This window comes from Loxodonta africana, chromosome 9, assembly GCF_030014295.1.
Source record: "Loxodonta africana isolate mLoxAfr1 chromosome 9, mLoxAfr1.hap2, whole genome shotgun sequence".
Lineage (NCBI taxonomy): Eukaryota > Metazoa > Chordata > Mammalia > Proboscidea > Elephantidae > Loxodonta > Loxodonta africana.
In genome coordinates, this window is record NC_087350.1 from 82,537,707 (window position 1) to 82,556,272 (window position 18,566).

Below are 18,566 nucleotides of genomic sequence, written 5' to 3' on the forward strand. Positions count from 1 at the left end.
TTATAGCTTACACCTCAGCATAAAGAAAACAAAAAGCCTCACAACTGGACCAGTAAGCAACATCATGATAAGCAGAGAAAAGATTGAAGTTGTCAAGGATTTCATTTTACTTGGATCCACAATCAACACCCATGGAGGCAGCAGTCAAGAAATCAAATGACTCATTGCATTGGACAAATATGCTGCAAAAGACCTCCTTGAAGTGTTAAAAAGCAAAGACGTCACTTTGAAGACTAAGGTACGCCTGACCCAAGCCATGGTATTTTCAATCGCCTCACATGCATGCAAAAGCTAGACAACGAATAAGGAAGACCGAAGAAGAATTGACCCCTTTGAATTATGGTGTTGGCAAAGAATATTGAATATACCATAAACTGCCAAAAGAATGAACAAATCTATCTTGGAAGAAGTACAGCCAGAATGTTCCTTAGAAGCAAGGATGGCGAGACTATGTCTCACATACTTTGGACATGTTGTCAGGAGGGAAGAGTACCTGGAGAAGGACATCATGCTTGGTAAAGTAGAGAGTTGGCGAAAAAGAAGAAAGCCCTCAATGAGAAGGACTGACACAGTGGCTCCAACAGTGGGCTCAAACATAGCAATTACTGTAAGGATGGTGCAGAACTGAGCAGTGTTTCATTCTGCTGTACATAGGGCTGTTATGAGTCAGAACCAACAAAACAACACCTAACAACAACAACAGCAATATATGTGAGTGTCCTTATCTCATTAAACCCTTGCCAGGTGCTGAATTACTTTTGATTCAATCGAAGCCAGTAATAACTGTCGTTGGTAATACAGTGAGTGGGCAACGCATACATAAAAATTGGAAATAACAGAAAGTTACAAAACTTAGTAGTAGTGAGGCTGTTTGGTGTGGTAACACTGCACTGCAGCATTGTTTGACAAGACACAGGTAGCAGTACCCTTACTGAAGAGTGACCTTTGAATACTTCAGAAAGTTTAGATATGTTTGGAAAAGGAATAGACTTAGTTATCCCTCTACATCAACTTCTAATTATGTTTAGCCTTGTGGCTAAGGTAAATGTTCACATTATAACTTTGTTTCAAGCGAGATTTATACCAAATATGCAGACCAGATGACACAGCCTCAGAATATCTCTATAAATTAAGGGGCAAAAATGTATTCAAATATGAAAAAGGCTGGCTTATAGATAAGACCTGAAAAAGCAAACATGATGTGTAAGCATGCCAAAAAAGCAGCATGCATCTTTTGTTATCTGCCTCCAACCTTCAGCTGAGGAAACATCTAAATAAACAACGTTTCTGTCCTAAAAAAAAAAAGTATATTCACTCTCGTATATGCGTATATAAAATCAAATCTGCTAAAAAAAAAATCCTGGAAGTACGAGATATTGTGGTGATAATGATAATAATGATTTATTGATTGCTTACTATGCTCCAGGCGCCGTGCTAAGTACTTTATATCAAATTATTCTCTAAACAACTCTAAGGTTCCATTTTACAAATGACAAAAGTAAAGCTTACAGAAAGTAAGTAACTTGCTCAAGATTACACAGATAATAAGTGGTGAAGCTGGGATTTGAAACCAGATCTGTCTGTCTTGCACCAAAGCCTCTTAACCACTATGCACTACTGCCTCATTATCTAAGAACTTATTGCTGATACTAGGAGAACTGACATATAAGTGCTAAATAAGTATAGAAAAATGCAAGGATTCTTTGAAATCTCTTACTTTTTACTCTAGGGACGCAAACCAATATTGGAAAATTCTCAAAATAATATTAGATGTAAGATATGATTTCTAACTTCATTCATTTTTAAATATATTTATTTCACTAGAATTCCTATCTTCTTCCAGGGAACTCAGAGCAAAGCACATGCTCCTCCCTCTCTTTTACCTTCACAACAATTTCATAAAGCCCTTAATTAACATTATCTTCTAGTATAATTTAGTACTGTATTCTAAATATTTTCATAGGCTTTCCGTTGCTCCCTGCGTGACAGAGACTTATAGCAAGTTACTCAACCTCTTAATGCTCAGTTTCCACATCTGGAAAATGGGAACAACAATAAGATCTACCTCACAGGGCTGTTGTGAAGACTAAATCAGTAAATACATTTAAGCTCTCAGAATATCACAGCACACTATAAGAGCTCAGTACATGTTAGCTGCTATTTTTTTTTATTATTACTAGTATTGCTACAACAGCTACTACTAGCATTACCACTACCTTCAACCTAAAGTTGACTGAGTTTTTGATTCAGAAAACTATAGCAACACAAAAGAAGCACATTACAAACATACACACACACACATCCCAGATTAAAAAAGTGAAATAAAACAGACTCTAAGTCAGTCTTCAGCATCTCCTCAAGCTGTTTTGAGGGAGACTGAAGAGAAGGTAGCAATATACCAACAATGCATGTCTCATAAGAAAGAATCTGTGAGTTCTGGACAATTAACTACAGGAGAAATGACAAGTTCTCTCACTCAGTTAATCATTTATCGAACTTTATTGAGGCTTGCAATGCATCAAGTATTACGCCAAATGCTAGAAATAAAAAATGGAAGAATGTCTATGCCTTTAACAAATGCCATGTTCTGGCAAAGAAATATACATAGGTTATAATACATGATAGGCTATATGACAAACTATGTGCAGGGTGCATAGAAGCACACAGGAGAAACACCTAACCTAGACTTTGGAGAAGGAGGAAATGACAGAAAGATTTCCCAGAGGCAGTGACATTTAAACTGAGTCTTAAGGAATAGTAACAGGTAAATGAGGAGGGACGGGGTAAAATCTTTCCCACAGGAGTAAAAGCTAGTAAATGGAGAAAAAAAGATGAGCCCTCCCTACAGCCATACATTACGAAGAGACCTCCTCCTAAAACTAATGGGCAGATAGTCGTTCGAGGTGTGCGCCTGAACAGGTGTGCTTCTGGAAAATTTTCTGTTTCCATACACCACATCTCCATCCTTCCCAACTCAAAATAAGACAAGTTTAGAGAACTGACACCTAAGGCTGCGATAAAGAAAACAGGTTCAGAGACAAGTTTCTCACTTACAACACTGGGCGGCAGCAGTGGGTGATAGCTTCCTCTGGCTTTCTTCTTGAATACAATACTAGAAGCAGAAAGGAAAAATGTATATATAATAAGAGGCCCTGGTAAAGAAGAAAAAAATCACAGCCACTTGTAAAAAGGTTAAGTATTTCGAGTAAAGCTTTTAATTGAACAGAAACAGAACATCCTGCTGTTATTTTCCCTGTATGACCCTGACATACAGGCCAAACTATCAGATATAGGACTGGCCCAATGAGACAGACTAAAGCAGAGTAGCAGAGAGGCTGTTCTGACCAAGGGCACCTGGGCACCCTCCCAGCTCTGCCAGGCAGCTATAGAAGGCTGGGCCTTAGAAGCCTTAGAATATTTATTTCATGGTCCTCTGAGGTTTCCTGTGGCTAGCGTAGGCAATTTTCCCATTTGGGTGATGTAACTGAGGCTGCTATCTCATCTTTAAAAAACATAATAGTGTTTCTTCCCTCACAAGGTAACATGAGAGGTATATAAAATTACATACTTAAGTATGTATTGCAGCATCTCGTACCTACTAGAGTTCCCTTCCGACTTCCCACTTATATACTACCCTTTCAAACTCACCCCACCAAAAGAACAAATGCAGGTACTGAAGCCATAAGAACATGTCTATAAGGGGAAAAAGAATTAAGCGCAAGTCTTAAAGACAGGCAGGATTTGGAAATCCAAAACAAAAAGAGAAAGGCACAAGTAAATGAACAGAGGTATGTGGATAATGGAATATAGCGAGAAGAGTTTGGTTCAGGGCCCACTGGAGAAGAACTGGAAAGATAGAACTTGGCCCAGTGACTTGCAAATATGAGATTTGGGGTTCTTATCCTAACTCTGGAAACCCTGGTAGCATAGTGGTTAAGTGCTGTGGCTGCTAACCAAAAGGTCAGCGGTTTGAATCCACCAGGCGCTCCTTGGAAACTCTATGGGGCAGTTCTACTCTGTCCTATAGGGTCACTATGAGTCAGAATCGACTCGATGGTAATGGGTTTGGATTTGTTTTGAGCATCCTAACTCTGCCACATACTAAGCTGTGAGATCCGAGGCAAATCAGTGCTTCTCTAAAACTACCAACAAATGGCACAATGGAACAAATGTTTACTGAGTACCTACTATGTTCCAGGCCTTGTTCTAGAGCTTGTAAATCATGATACGGAGTTTGAGTTTTATTCTAGTGTGCTGGGAAGCCATTTTGAATTTTAAACCAGAAGGGGAGATGACTTGATTTGCACTTTTCAAAGATCACTCTAACTGTTGTGTATGATGAGTTGTAGGAAACAACAGAGGATATAAATTAATTATTGCAATAATCCAGACAAAAACTGACGATGGCTCACATAAGACTGGTAGTGGTAAAGGACATTTCAAGTGAGTAAATTCAAAATACAATACACTTTTTGAATATAAAAATACTTTTATATGTAAAGTATTTTACAAGCAAAAAAAGCGTTGTACAAATATCAGAGGTAGATACTGCTAGTACTATTTCCAACAGGGAATAGTCAGAAGCACAATTTAAACAACATGATAATATTAGTAAGGTTGCCTATCACTAAAATGTTCAAAACTTCTTAAGGTAATGTGAAAAGTAAATAAAATCACATATTTAAGCATGCATTGCAGTATCTTGTATCTACTAGTGTAGTGTGGGGCAAAACAAGTGAGTAATTATGGGATATTCAAATTCTATAAGCCCCTATTTCTTTAAGAACTGGGTTTCTTGGTGTGGAAGAAAGACGATCAGATGTAAAACAGAAACGGTGAAGTAAAACCTATAGGTCTGAATTTGAATAGAAAATATAAGTATGAACACGAGGTATTTTATCATATATAAATGTTTTTTTTTTTTTTTTCCTAGTCTGTCCAGTAGTACTGTGTATCCCTAGAGCTATATTGTGGTTCTGAAATACCACTTTCCACTAAAAAAGGCCAGGGATTCTTAGAGAATGGGGCAGGAAATGTTTAAGATGAACCTAGAACATCTTGTCATATCAGAAAGCAAGGAAAATACCAAAGAGAGAAAGAGAACACCAGGTTAAAAGACACTGTTTAAAGAGAACAATACTAAACTGTAGTTTTAGGGATAGTCACTTGGTTGGTAAAACCATAGAAATGCAGGGAAATGATTACTACAAACTTCTACCCTATAGGACAGAGTGGAGCTGCCGCATAGGGTTTTCATGGAGCGTCTGGTGGTATGGTTAGCAGCATACCTCTTAACCACTACACCACCAGGGTTTCCAACTTAAGGATAGTGGCTATATTAGGGAGAAGGAGGGTGTTGTTACTGGGATGATGCACATGGATAGGTTCTGTGGTGGCTGACAAAGTCCTATTTCTTGACCTGGATGATGGTTGTAAAGGTGTTCATCTTATAATAATTCACGGAGCTAAAAGTTATGTAGTATTCTGTATCAACGTTCTATTTTATAATAAAAAGGTTTTTTTTTTTTAAAGCATATAACCAATGAATAGAAGTAATAGAAAAATAGGAACGAATTAAAATAAAAAATGGAAAGAACTGATCCTAAATAATGAGTCTCTAGGGAAGGAAAGATGCAATAGTTCTAACTCTTTAAGGAAATAGATGCCCAAGTCAGACTTGACTCAGTGCTCATGGGCCCAAAAGACTGCTGTGTATGGGAACTGTTAGACACCATAGAATAGAGGGATAAGATTTTACAATATGTTTTTAAAATTATTTGTATGAAGTCTGACAAAATCTTGATAATTATTGAATTTTGGATATAGGTACATAGGTTTCATTTTATTATTATAATTAGACCCATTTTCTAATAGCCAACATGTCCAAAAGTAAACAGCCTTATCATCTTTTCCCTTCACCACTAATAACAAGAACAAAAAATTATCCTCCTCTATTGCCCGTTCCTGATGCCCCAGGTTGAGTTGACTGCGTTTTCTTCTCTGCACCATAATCCTCTCTGGAGATGGCAAGTTAGGACAGCAGGACCAAGCAATGTGATAGCCTACCAGTCATGAGAAGAGCACACAAATAAGGATACATATCCAAAACTCCAGGAGGGAGCATGAAAAATGTCTTCTTCTCATTTGTATAACAAAAAAGGATAGATTCCCTGGTACAAGTACCTTTCCCAACAGTCTAGAGCCAGATTGCTTACTGTCAATTCAGCCACTTTTGGGGACTGTGCAAGAAATAAGAAAACTGGAAGATAGTTCCTTCTAATTAATTTTCATGCAACCTTCTAGCTCCCCTATCTTCTAGCTGCCCCCTTTTCTTTAATGAAGTTTAAATTCTTTCATTCTTCAGGCAGCCAATAAGCTCTTGGGCCTTCAACACCTCCCTAGACAAGATATAAGTACACTAGAGATTCCCCCCAACTCTCTATATTGCAAGTAAGGCAGTTTCTACCTCATTGTCAGTTCCCAGTGTATTGATTTGATCCAATTTGTAAGTCCAATATCTGGCTTCCTCTTCTGGGATATCTATGACAAAAAAAAAAAAAAAAAAGAAACTACATGAGCAGATATTAGTTGAATCATCAGCAGATAATTCTTTATTCAGTCAAATGAACAAAGTTAAGAGGGTGGATTAATTTTACTAGTGGCTTGGTTTTTGCCACCACATTATCTCAAATCTTCACAAAAACCAAAACTATTATTCCCACTGTTCTATTTTACAAATGAGGAAACTGAAGCTCAGAGAGGTTAAATAATCTAGCCAAGGTCACCCAGCTTGTAAGTAGATGTGCCAGGATTCAAACCACAGCCAGTATGATTAAAAACACTACATTCTTTCTATGGAACCATATTACTTTCCCCTCAGCAAGACCGAAACAGCCCAAAGGATTAGCTGACAAGGAAAGTTAGGCCCTGGGATACTGAGATGCTTAAAACTCATTGGTCTTTATCCCTGGAAAAGATCAGGTGCTCAAATTATTTGCTGAGCGAGTCAATAAATGAATAAATTACTTTTAAAAACTGTATTTTCTCAGTTTTATATATTTAGATTGACTATAGCAACTTCCCAAAAAAATCGCATCTTTTAAAAACATCAAGTATACCCACCCAATATATTCAGCACAAAAGAGAAACGCGGAGGCAATTATTAATCAGATCAACTTTAGAGACATTTAAACAGATCCACTTTCTAGTAGTCCACATGAAAGACTCAAATACAGCCCTTTCTCTTTTATCTCTCTTGTCCAACCTTCGGCTCCTTCTCCTCAAATTACTCTTCAGCAACTGGTAACAAAATTTCAAAGTCTTACAACAAAATCTTGAAGTAACCTACTATATCACTTCCTCATCTATATGGTATACTATGCACCAGTTAAAAAGAAGTGGAGAGTGAGGGAGAGGACGAGCTGCTGCTGCTACTATAGAGTGATTTATCAAGATATATTTTTAAGTGGAAAACCCCAAAGGTCAGAGAATGTGTTAGAGTATGCTACTGTTTGTGTTTTAAAAAGAGGTTGGGGTATGTCTATGTATATATACATACATATATACACCTACAGAGTCAGAGACTGACTCTGGAAAGATACACAACAAAGTAGTAATAGTTGCGGCCTCCAAGGAAGGAAACTGGCTTGTAAGGGAAACTTCATTGTCATTGTATCCCCTTCTGACCTGTTGTACATTTACTGCTGCCTCATCCTAAAAAAATAGGTTTAAGATTGCAGTGCTATTTATAATAGTACAAACTATAATTTGTACTGACGAAATACCTGACAAGAGGAATGATTAAACATATTAAAAGCACAGGCTCTGGAGCCAGAGGAAAAAAAAAAAAAATTTTTTTTTTTTTTACTCAAGGTTAAATCCTGGTTTTACCAGTGACCAGCTATGTGAGCTTGGGCAAAATATTTAAATAAACTGTGTCCCAGTTTCCTCATCTCTAAAATGGAAATGGTTGGGTCCACTTCAAAAGACTGAAATGAGGATTAAATGAAACAACATACATAAACACTTAGTGATATGCCCACTGGCACACAGTAACTGCTCAGTAAATTTTTTTTAATTATTGTCCATTCATAAAATCAACTACAGAAAATGCTATAGAGTAACATTTATATTACAACAATGAAATTACTTAATGAATAAAGAAAGTTAAAAAGTAATATGTACAGTGCCATTTTATAGGGGAAAAGGTATATATGCATAGAAAAAAACTAAAAGAAATATACTAACATGTAAAAAACAAGTATCTCCAGTTGGTGAGATTATAAGAAATTTTTATTTCCTTTTTGCTTACCTGTATTTTCTGAATTTTCAACATATTAAAAAAGTAATCACTTGATGATGGCACATAATTTAATATTTTCACAGGTTTCTGAATTGTCCAAAGGAAAATTACTTTGCCAAAATACGGCATGCTGTAAGCTAAAATTCTTCCTTTAGAAGGACGATTTATTAAGTTTCTAAAAACTACATCCCCAACTGGGCTTATCAAGGAGTCAAAGCTTAGCACACTCATGTAACTCACATCAAACAAAAGCTTAACCTGACTGAGGTTCTACCTAAACATTTATTCAAAAAACATTTATTAAGCACCCATTATGTGCCAAGCAAAACACTAGAGACTTCAAGATAAACTGGCCAAGTGTCCTCAAAAAACGCAAACCGAGACAGAAATTTATACTGCTACCTTTGACACACAATATAAGTGCTGCATGCTGAAATAGAGGAATGCTTATTTAAAATGCAATGAGGGATGGGTAGACTTCTGGCATAACAGTGTAAGGAGCTCTGCAGATCCATTCCCCAGTAAAACTGATGCAAATTATTTACATTTACATCCAAAAAAAATTAAAAAAAAAAAAAACATTTAAAGTCTCTAGAAATGGCTCTAAAGGCAAACAGCAAATGACAAAACATTTATTAAAGAAAATCTACTAAAACTTGGTAAGAACAGCAAGAGTCTGTGGTATATAAACCAAGGCACACTTCCTCCCTTCCCCCACCCAGCTCAACAACTCCATTCCAGACTAGCATAGCCAAGAACACAGCACTTACAATATAAGCAACTAAACCACAGGCAAAAGCCCAAAAGCCTTTCCTCTTAGCCTGCAACTTAGCCTACAGACCCACAAGTAGGTCTTTCTATTTTTCCGAAATAAAGGCTGTGCCAAGTTTAGTTATTTCTGAGCTACCCGGAAAATCATGTCATTTTTGCTTAAATCACCATACGGTACAATATATAAACAGATTGAAATGCATAGAACAGTAGCAGTAACAACTGCTTATGTGAATACCAATAATGTGAACAGTCAAAATTAAAATTAAATAGAAGCTAAAATAAGATACCATTTAAACCAATTGGACAGGCAAAGTTTAAAAATTTGGAAATAAAAAATGTTCGCAAAGATGTTAAGAAACAGGCACACCTCAGGTATAGCTGGTAAGAGTATAAACTGGTACAACCTTTTTGACAGGTTACTTGGTGGTATGTATGAAAAGTAAAAATGCACATATACTCTAACCTAGCAATTCTATTTTTAGAAAGTTATCCTAGACTCATAAATTGGCACAGATATACAAAGTTGTTCATTATATCATGTAGTAACAAAAAATCTAGAAACAACCTATATGTCCATCGATAAAATATTGCTTTGATAAGTTATGGTACAGGCAGCTGTTCAACTGAGTGAGATAGTCCTTAAAGTGTAACATGGAACAATGTCCAAGATATATACTCAAATAATATGTTCAACAGTATATATCACGACACACATAGCATATACAGCATGACCAATTTTGCCAAATTTCTAGAAAATTTCTAAATCAAGACTCAAGAAAGTTAATAGTGGTTTACTTCTGGGGAAAGCAAAGGAGGTTGAAGGAAGTGGGAAGAGAAACTTGTAACTTTTTATTCATATATATTTCCATACTATTTGAATTTTTACCATAAGCATGTATTCTTTGTAATTTTTTTAAAGTTATTTTTTAAATTACTATTCTGTTTATCTGTGCTACTTTGATGTTTAAATTGACAAATCATAACATATATGTAGGCTTCACAATAATAAATGTTATAATATTTTAGAAAGAATAAATCATTGATGTTCTCTGACAGGCAGACATTTTCAGAAATCATTATAATATATAGCCATAGGAAACTAAATGACTTGAATGGAACGCTTTCAGTGTGCATTCTTTAACCAGCAACATTCATGAGTCCACTTTGCACTACGTCCTGGGTCAGGTGTTATGGAGAATAGAGTGGAAGAAGACAAAATGTCCTCAAAGGAGATGACTGAAGAGTAAAACACACATTAGTAAAACAACCAGTAAATAATTTCAAACAACATGGTAAAAAGTATTGAATGGTTTTTAAAACCTAAGCAAATAGACTCACCAAAAGGCAACTCAAATCTTGTATCAAGCAGAATTTTATGGGGAGTTGGGTTTTTAGTTCCACAGATTTCATCATCTTTCATTAATGTCTCTGCCTCCAAAGTGGACCACTCCCCAGGCCCTTCCTAGAAAACAGAGATCTAAGATTAAATGTTAATCTTTCAGGGCTCAATTCTTGGCTTAAGAGCCAGGTGTTTTTCTCCTTTTTGAGAGCTTCTAAGAGCCATTCACATCCTGATGAGGCAAACATACTACTGCAGCAAACACACCACTGTCACCACCTGCCTCACTTGGCTTCATTTCTCCCACTTTGGTGGGAAGAACAGATTCAGTGTGCTCAGCTCCCCGCAGGCCCACTGAGCCTAGAATGTCCAGAGTACCAAATTCAAAAATTAAGCATCTCCATAGATCAATTTTAGTATGCACAATTCTTATTTACACTGTCACTTAATGATATTTGTCGCTTCTTCTAATCAGTAAAGAGCTACTAACGATACTAGTTAAGTAGAATGAACTGGGACCTCAATGAAAATTAACTGTCCATCTGTCTGGGGGAGCAGAGTTAGCTGGAACCAAAAGGGATAAAGGAAATGGAATAAGGAATAAAAGAAAGGAAATCACAGTCCATGTTAAAGCAAAAGAGGAATATAATAGATTCTGTCCAGGTCCAAAGTAAGAGTTGTTGTTGTTGAGTGCCGTCATGTCAATTCCAACTTACAGCAACCCTATAGGACAGGGTAGAACTACCCTATAGGGTTTCCCAGGCTGTTATCTATACGGGAGCAGAACATCAGCTCTTTTCTCCTGCAGAGCTGCTGGTGGGTTCCAACCGCCAACATTTCGGTTAGTAGCCGAGGACTTAATCACTGTGCCACCAGGGCTTCCTGAAGTGAGTATGTATGGGGAAATTACACTGAGCTATGGTCTGATTTGAGAAAGTAGGCTAAGAGTTCATTTCTGGAAATAATATATACAAAGAATGTCAATACCAAATACCAATCCTGGTAGTTCCACAACTCATTAGGTTAACATGTAGAAGAAGGCCTAAAACCAGTGTCCTGGGGGTTGGTGACTCAAAGAAACAAGCAGGGAACGAGACCCAGCGACGTGGCTAAGGAATTTTGAAGAGACTCCTTCTGGGGCAGCGAATTAGAAATGCAGAAATCACAGATACCCAACATCACACACACACAGACACACACGTACTCCCTTCCTTACTCTCCCTCCCTCTCTCTCTCTCTCACACACACACACACACAAATACAGTACTCAGAAGGGGCTGTCTACCTGATAAGACTGAAGAGGTACTCTGATGTATCTGAGGTCAGTCATAGGGCTCAGAGAAGACCTGGCTTAAATGAAATCCCCTGAACCTCTAGGTGAAGATAGGAATGGACTGGCTGCATGCCCTCTAATTAGGAGGCAGAACAATCTAAGATGCGTGGATGAATACTAGCTGAAGTGGAGCTAGGATGAGCAGAAGCAAGGGTTAGAACCATACCTCCAAACAGGCAATGTACTGACTGACCTCATCCGACTGGCGAATAGTCTTCAGTGCAATCCACACAGTCCCCACCATTGTGTCCCAGATCAGTCCTTTGTTCCATACCTCCACACTTAGACCCAGGTCCAGGCGACTAATCTCACTAAGGAAAGAAGAAAATCCTTTAAGGAAAACCAGATAATATGAAAGAAACAGCTACATCTGCTGTTTTGCTAAACCTTGAATACTTTCTCACCAGGATCATGTTATCAGGGAAAATCAAAACGTTTCAGAAGGCTACAACAATTCTTTAGGTTTCTAGAAACCTGTATAAGGTATCCATAGAAAATGCTTTTGTCAGGCCAGTCTCTCCTCTTTGGAGCTACAATCATGGTTAGACCAATGCAACGGCACAAAGTATGAAGCCAAGCAATAAGAGCATTGCTGTCAGGCTTGCGTATCTAAAAATCTCCACCCTTAAGCAATAGTTTTATATGCTTTATTGTTAATATTGCCCCAACATTTATCTATGAATTGTATACAGGAAATGTCTAGGAAAAGGTAAGTTCTATTTGTAAGATTTATGAAAGGGAGTCTAAGCAAAAACAAAACGGTCTTGGAGAACATATAAGTCTGATGGGAACATGCAGTCAGAGGCAGGTGAGTGATACTAGAGTGAGCCAGTTCATACCACTCAGCCCCTGAAGGACTCAGCAGTCATTATCAGTTAAACTAGGCACTATCACTTATAAAAAAAATAATTATTACAGGACAGTGATAAACATAATGATTATTTATTTACTGTGATCACAAATACATGATAACATAATAATGTAATAATAACTGGAAAAATTATTTGAAAAGAAATCATTCCAGAAAGAGCCAGATAACCACTTTGCAAAAGTAGTACCATACATGGCACAATATCTGCTTGGAAGTGTTAATGCAAACATAACTACAGTCTTAAGATGGAACACACAAACACTTATATTAATGCTAAACACTTTCTCCAGAAAGTTTTTTATTGAAACACAAGGTTACTTGAGGGGAAATGTAAGAAAGTCCAGGAAGATGAAAAAGGCCAATTCCAGCAAAAAAAAAAAAAAAAGTAAAATGTCATTATTGGGAAAGTGAAAGCTATTAATCACATGTAAGTAATTCCAACTTTATGCTTTAAAAAAGCTTGGCTTCTCTGTTGTACTATTAAGATAGATGTTTTCAGGTTCACAAATTTTGGATGTGGTATTACAGCCATCAGAATCATGTCCAGTATGTTGAAAACAAAGGAAGCAAAGAAAATTTGCTCCTTTTACGTAAATAAAATGGAGCACAGAACACACTAATGAGTTCATTCATTCATTTAATTGATATTTCCTAAGCACCTATAATAGATAAGGCTTGGTACTTTGGGGGAGATACATAATTTAAGCCCAGTTCCTGTCCCTAAAATCTTCCAAACTATCTGAGGAGTTGTTCAAAGACAAAGAGTAAGCAACCAAACCAGCCGCTAAGTTAGCACATTCACAGTAGGGAAACTAAGCGTTCTGTCACAACATTTCAGCCTAATTAATCAATTAGTCTTGGAAAATATATGTAACACCCTCAAATCTATCTGAAACATCATCCATTTGAACCCGGATGGGAAATATTCCCAAAGCAACTCCTAAATAGCATCTTAAGGTAATAGATAAAGTAGCTAGAGGTTTTTAACAGCTTGACTTGGACAGATAAAGGAGAAAATCTGTTCTTCAGGAAAACCTCTAGGTAGTAAGGCCCAAAATATGAGGATGTCTTCTATAAGAAGCCTCTCATCTCATCCATGTTTGCTCAGCAGGCCCAACTAGGAGAAGTCTGAGAGCTCTGCTTATGCCTCATCCTCAGGGTTCTGGAGAAGTTTCTTTTTTCTATTAATTAATTCAATTAAAATTATATGAACACAAGTGTTTAAAAGATTCTGGGCTAGGCAAATGCACACCAACAAGTGAAGATGTTCTCTTCGCCCTTAAGAGATGAACAATCTAGTCCTGGAAATAAGACACAGAAATATTAAAGATAAATAATAGAGAAATACGAAAGTGAATATTAAACTAAAAAAACCCATTGCCATCAAGTCGGTTCCAACTCATAACACATCAGGGAGAAGGAAAAAGGAGACCCGCATTGGAGCTGCTAGTGACAAAAGGACAAGGTAGAAAGACTAAAGAATAGAAGCAGAAAGATGGAGAAAAACTGGCTGAAAGTAGCTAATAAAACTCATGTGTAAAAGGGGAGAGGGCAAAATTCACACAGGATCTCCAGGTGGTAGACAGGGAAGAAAATTCACACATATCACAGCAGGGTTGAGAGGGGAAGTGTTATGGAAAAATGGAAAATAAACATAAGAATACAGCTAGCTATGCTGATGAGGAGGCTGCAGAAGATAACTGTTTCACAGTCATAACAGTAAGTGATTGTTACAGACCGCAGAAACAGGAGGAAAGAGGTATGAGAAGAGACTTGTATAAATAGTTCATAGCTGACTTTGTATAAAGAAGAGAGCAAGTGGGCTCACTCTCACATCACTATAACTGAGAGAAGGAATAAATGAGGCTTACAATGGTATGAGAGAGGCAAACAGGAGACATGTGACACTGTTGGCCTCTTTCTTAAAGTCCAGTCCTCCCTTGGCTTCCAGGACACTACTATTTCCTGGGTCTACCTCTGCTCATTCCTTCTTAGTCCCCTTTGTCCTTAAATGCTGGTGCTCTCCAGGCTCTAGCCTAGGTCCTTTCCTCACTCCATAAATTCTTTTCCTACACTTTCTCATCTATGCCTATGGCTTCACTAATCAAAATATTTCTCCAGCCCAGACTTCATCACTGAGTGCCAGATTAATGTTCCTAACTATTTTGTGTATCTCTCCTCTAACCTGTCCTGTAAAAACCTCAAATATAAGCTTGCCCATAACTGATCTTCTTGTCTTAACCCCTATCCTAATGAATATCACACTACCCACTCAATCATCCAAGACAAATCTTTTGGTTCTATTTCCTTAACAATTTCTATCCACCCTTTCTCTCTATCCCCTCTGCTATTATTTAAGCCCAAACCAAACCAAAACCAAACCGATTGCTACTGAGTCGATTCCAACTGAGAGCGATCCTATAGGACAGAGTAGAACTGCCCCATGGGGTTTCCAAGGAGCTCCTGGTGGATTCGAACTGCCAACATTTTGGTTAGCAGCTGAACTCGTAACCACTACAGCACCAGGATTTCCATTTCAGCCCAAGCCCTTATAAACTTACCTTTTGACTATTACGATAAAGCTTCCTAAATAATTACCCTATGAAGCAGTATATCAGAAGCCCAGGGGATTGAAATGTTTGCCCATGAAAATAACAATTGTCCCCACATCTCTCTGAGCTGCACTATAAAACTTGAAAAGCAATTTGACGTACATTTTCTCCTTTGACTCTGTGCCCTCCCCCCCCAAAAAACAAGCATAACCTTATAAGTACAGTAAATCTTTACAGATAAGGAAACTGGTGCTCAGAGAAACAAAGTAGTTTGCCTAGTACATCAAAATGAGATTCTACACTTATTTCCTCTTTTCTAGAGCAGGAAAAATTTCCTAAAATTAAAAAAGAAAGGAAATATAAAGCTTTCAAGCCAGAACCTACAATTATAATATACTCAACTTTATGTTATGTGTAAGGAATTCTAATAATGTTTACTCATTTTGGTTAATTAGATAAATGCAGACATTTTACTCCATGAAGCAAAAGCATTATAAGCACAGGTTTCTTTGTCTTCTAAAGCAGATGACTTAGGTACACGTAACACTCTCTCTCACGTAACACAACCACGCTCTTTCAAAGAGTCTTCTGAGAATCAAAGAAAAATTAAATTATGTTTAATATCAGGCTAAGTACATTGTACTATATCCTAATTCTGACCACTGGGAAATCTTACTAGATAGTATTTTTCACTCACATAAATTAATTGGGAGTTTACTCACATTCATGAGTCATCTCTAAGAATAGATTACAAATCCACAAGAGAACAAAATTGCAAATGCATTTCACCTACCACACACTTCACTTGTTCCTGTAACTCTGCAGTTTTCAAAAAGAATATTTAACAGTGTTAACACCTCTTATAAATTTTAGACAAACACAGAATCATGAACCTCTAACTGTTTAATCTAACACAATTGCCTTGGAAAGATTACGGAACGTATAGGTACGCTGCTGCTGCTGTAGAGGACAGTACTTACAACATGAAATCTTGTTCCCAGGAAGGCTGATCACCTCGAACTGCTACAGTTGTGCTCTTCACATTTTGTACTTTCAGGGTCACGTATGTGTTAAATTTATCTTATAGAAAATGCAAAACAAAGACGTAATATTTATTACTTAGATTGTTACACGGATCTCACAAAGACCCTGGAATTAAGTAACATTCAAAGGACAGTTTTACAGGTAGAAGAAAAAAATGAAATTACATATTGTACAATACGGTACCCTTCTAGGCATAGTAGAATTGCAAAATATATATATATAAAACACATACTACACTCAAAGACACAGTACAATGTTTTTCAAGTTATTCTAAGAAATATATTTTATATTTGACCCAGTAGACACACAAACACACACATACATAAACTAAAAGTTTCATGAAACAAGACAACATGTAATACATTGATACTTTCTATTCTAATTTATTTTGTCTATTAAAATGCTAGAAGCTTGGTGGCACAAGTGGTTTGGAATTGGCTGCTAACCTAAAGGTTGGAGGTTTGAACCCACGCAGCAGTTCTGCAGAGGAAAGGTCTGGCAAACTGCCTCTATAAAGATTATAGTCAAGAAAAGCCTATGGAGCAGTTCTATGCTGTAACACATGGGGTCGCCATGAATCGGGGGCTGACTCAACAGCAGCTAAAAACAACAACATTAAAATACTAATTGTAACCCACTGATTTTAGGTGGACAACAAATAAAGAAGACCAAACAAGAATTGATGCCTTTGAACTGTGGTGCTGGCAAAGAATATTGAATATACCATGGACTGCCAGAAGAACAAACAAATCTGTCCTGGAACAAATACAGCCAGAACGCTCCTTAGAAGCAAGAATGGCAAGACTTCGTCTCACATACTTTGGACATGTTATCAAGGGACCAGTCCCTGGAGAAGGACATCATGCTTGGTAAAGTAGAGTCAGCGAAAAAGAGGAAGACCCTTAACAAGATGGATTGACACAGTGGCTGCCAACAACAGGCTGGAGCATTGCAACAACTGTGAGGATAGCACAGAACTGGGCAGTGTTTCGTTCTGTTGTACACAGGGTCACTATGAGTCAGAACCAACCCAATGGCACCTAACAACAACAAAATTGATTTTATAGCCCACTGCAGTTTGGAAAAACTAGTCTAATTGATCTAGTAGGAACTAAATATATACACACACATATAAGAAAAGATTTCCATGATGTATTGTTGGGGGCGGAGGAGGAGAAATAGGTTGCACAATCCTATGCATAATCCATTTGTGAATATATGTATATACACAGAAGTCTGAACAGATATATAAAAAGTTCTAAATAATTACTTATGAGAAATAGAATTGGGTTGGCCAAGAGTTAAGATTTTTAACTTTTCTACTATTCTTTAATGTTTCACAACAAAGATTTTCTTTACAAAAAATTTTTTAATTAATGAATTAAATGAATTGATTTAATTAATGTGATGAATTAATTTAATAAATTTAATTAATGAATTAAATGCAACTGATAAAAATTTTTAAAAATTGTTTTTAAATCACAGCAAGTTGAGGGGAAAGGATGTAATAATAAAAGGTTGGCCTTACCTGGTGATCCCTGGAATTTGGCTCTTTTAACTGTAAGAGGAAAAAAAAGGACACCATGAAGAATGTTTAAAAATTCATTACTTAAACAACATTTCTTCAGCATCTACTATGTGCCAAGGTTAGATTATTAAATCTAAATCTTCAAAGGGGAAAAGAGGCTAGGACTTCTGATCAGCACTCAAAAGGCAGAAAATTGGAAGGGCCCTTAAAAGTCATCCCATCTAACCTCACACTCAACTCTGAAATCTCTCTTTCAGCCTCCCGAAAAGAAGGTAGAGAGAGCTAAATCTCTCCTAGGGCAGGCAACCAACTTCATGTTTGATCTCTCCCTAAGGTTCAAGTTACAAATGTTTCTTATTGAAAATCCACTGTAGAAACTTCCTTAGTCTCATTCATGCCAAAAGAAGAGCATAACAGGCCAGATCTAGACAAAGGTTTTAAAACGAGTAAGAATTAACTTCTTCCTGGAAATAAGCAGATATTAAGAGGAGCTCATGTCCAAGGGATCACAGGAGGTCTGTTTCCAAAGAAGTGAAGTATACAAGAAAGCATTCCACACAGGGGCTGCGCTAGCTCCTAGGAAAGGGCTCAGATCAAAAAGACCACACATCCAGGAAAACTGCTAAATTCCAAAAAGTTCCAAAACTCCTTCAATGAAGACTAAGGCTAAACTCCGTTGGGCGGAGAAGGGGGGAGCGGGGAAGGAAGCCCCAAGACACAAAGCCTAAAAAAAGGATACTTAGGGATACAGACCTGCTATCCTGCACAACTGAAGTTTCACCTCAGCAAACATCCAAACCTTGCTTTACACTTCCAAGAGGTG

General features: G+C 37.2%; 1 protein-coding gene across 7 annotated transcripts in view; it reads right to left on the minus strand.

Moving 5' to 3' along the window:
* UNC13B (unc-13 homolog B) overlaps positions 1-18,566 on the minus strand; it is a 196,617-nt gene that overhangs the window by 137,047 nt on the left and 41,004 nt on the right. For 5 of the 7 annotated variants that reach the window (XM_064291767.1, XM_023545166.2, XM_023545167.2 and 2 more), the window contains exons 2-7: positions 17,744-17,773; positions 16,152-16,251; positions 11,942-12,059; positions 10,415-10,538; positions 6,467-6,540; positions 3,055-3,112 (exon numbers count right to left, since the gene is read on the minus strand). In XM_064291767.1, coding sequence (XP_064147837.1) covers positions 3,055-3,112; positions 6,467-6,540; positions 10,415-10,538; positions 11,942-12,059; positions 16,152-16,251; positions 17,744-17,773 — 504 coding nt within the window. Of the gene's footprint in view, positions 1-3,054; positions 3,113-6,466; positions 6,541-10,414; positions 10,539-11,914; positions 12,060-16,151; positions 16,252-17,743; positions 17,774-18,566 lie in introns of all 7 variants that reach the window. The other 2 variants (XM_064291765.1, XM_023545165.2) reach the window with 1 other exon arrangement.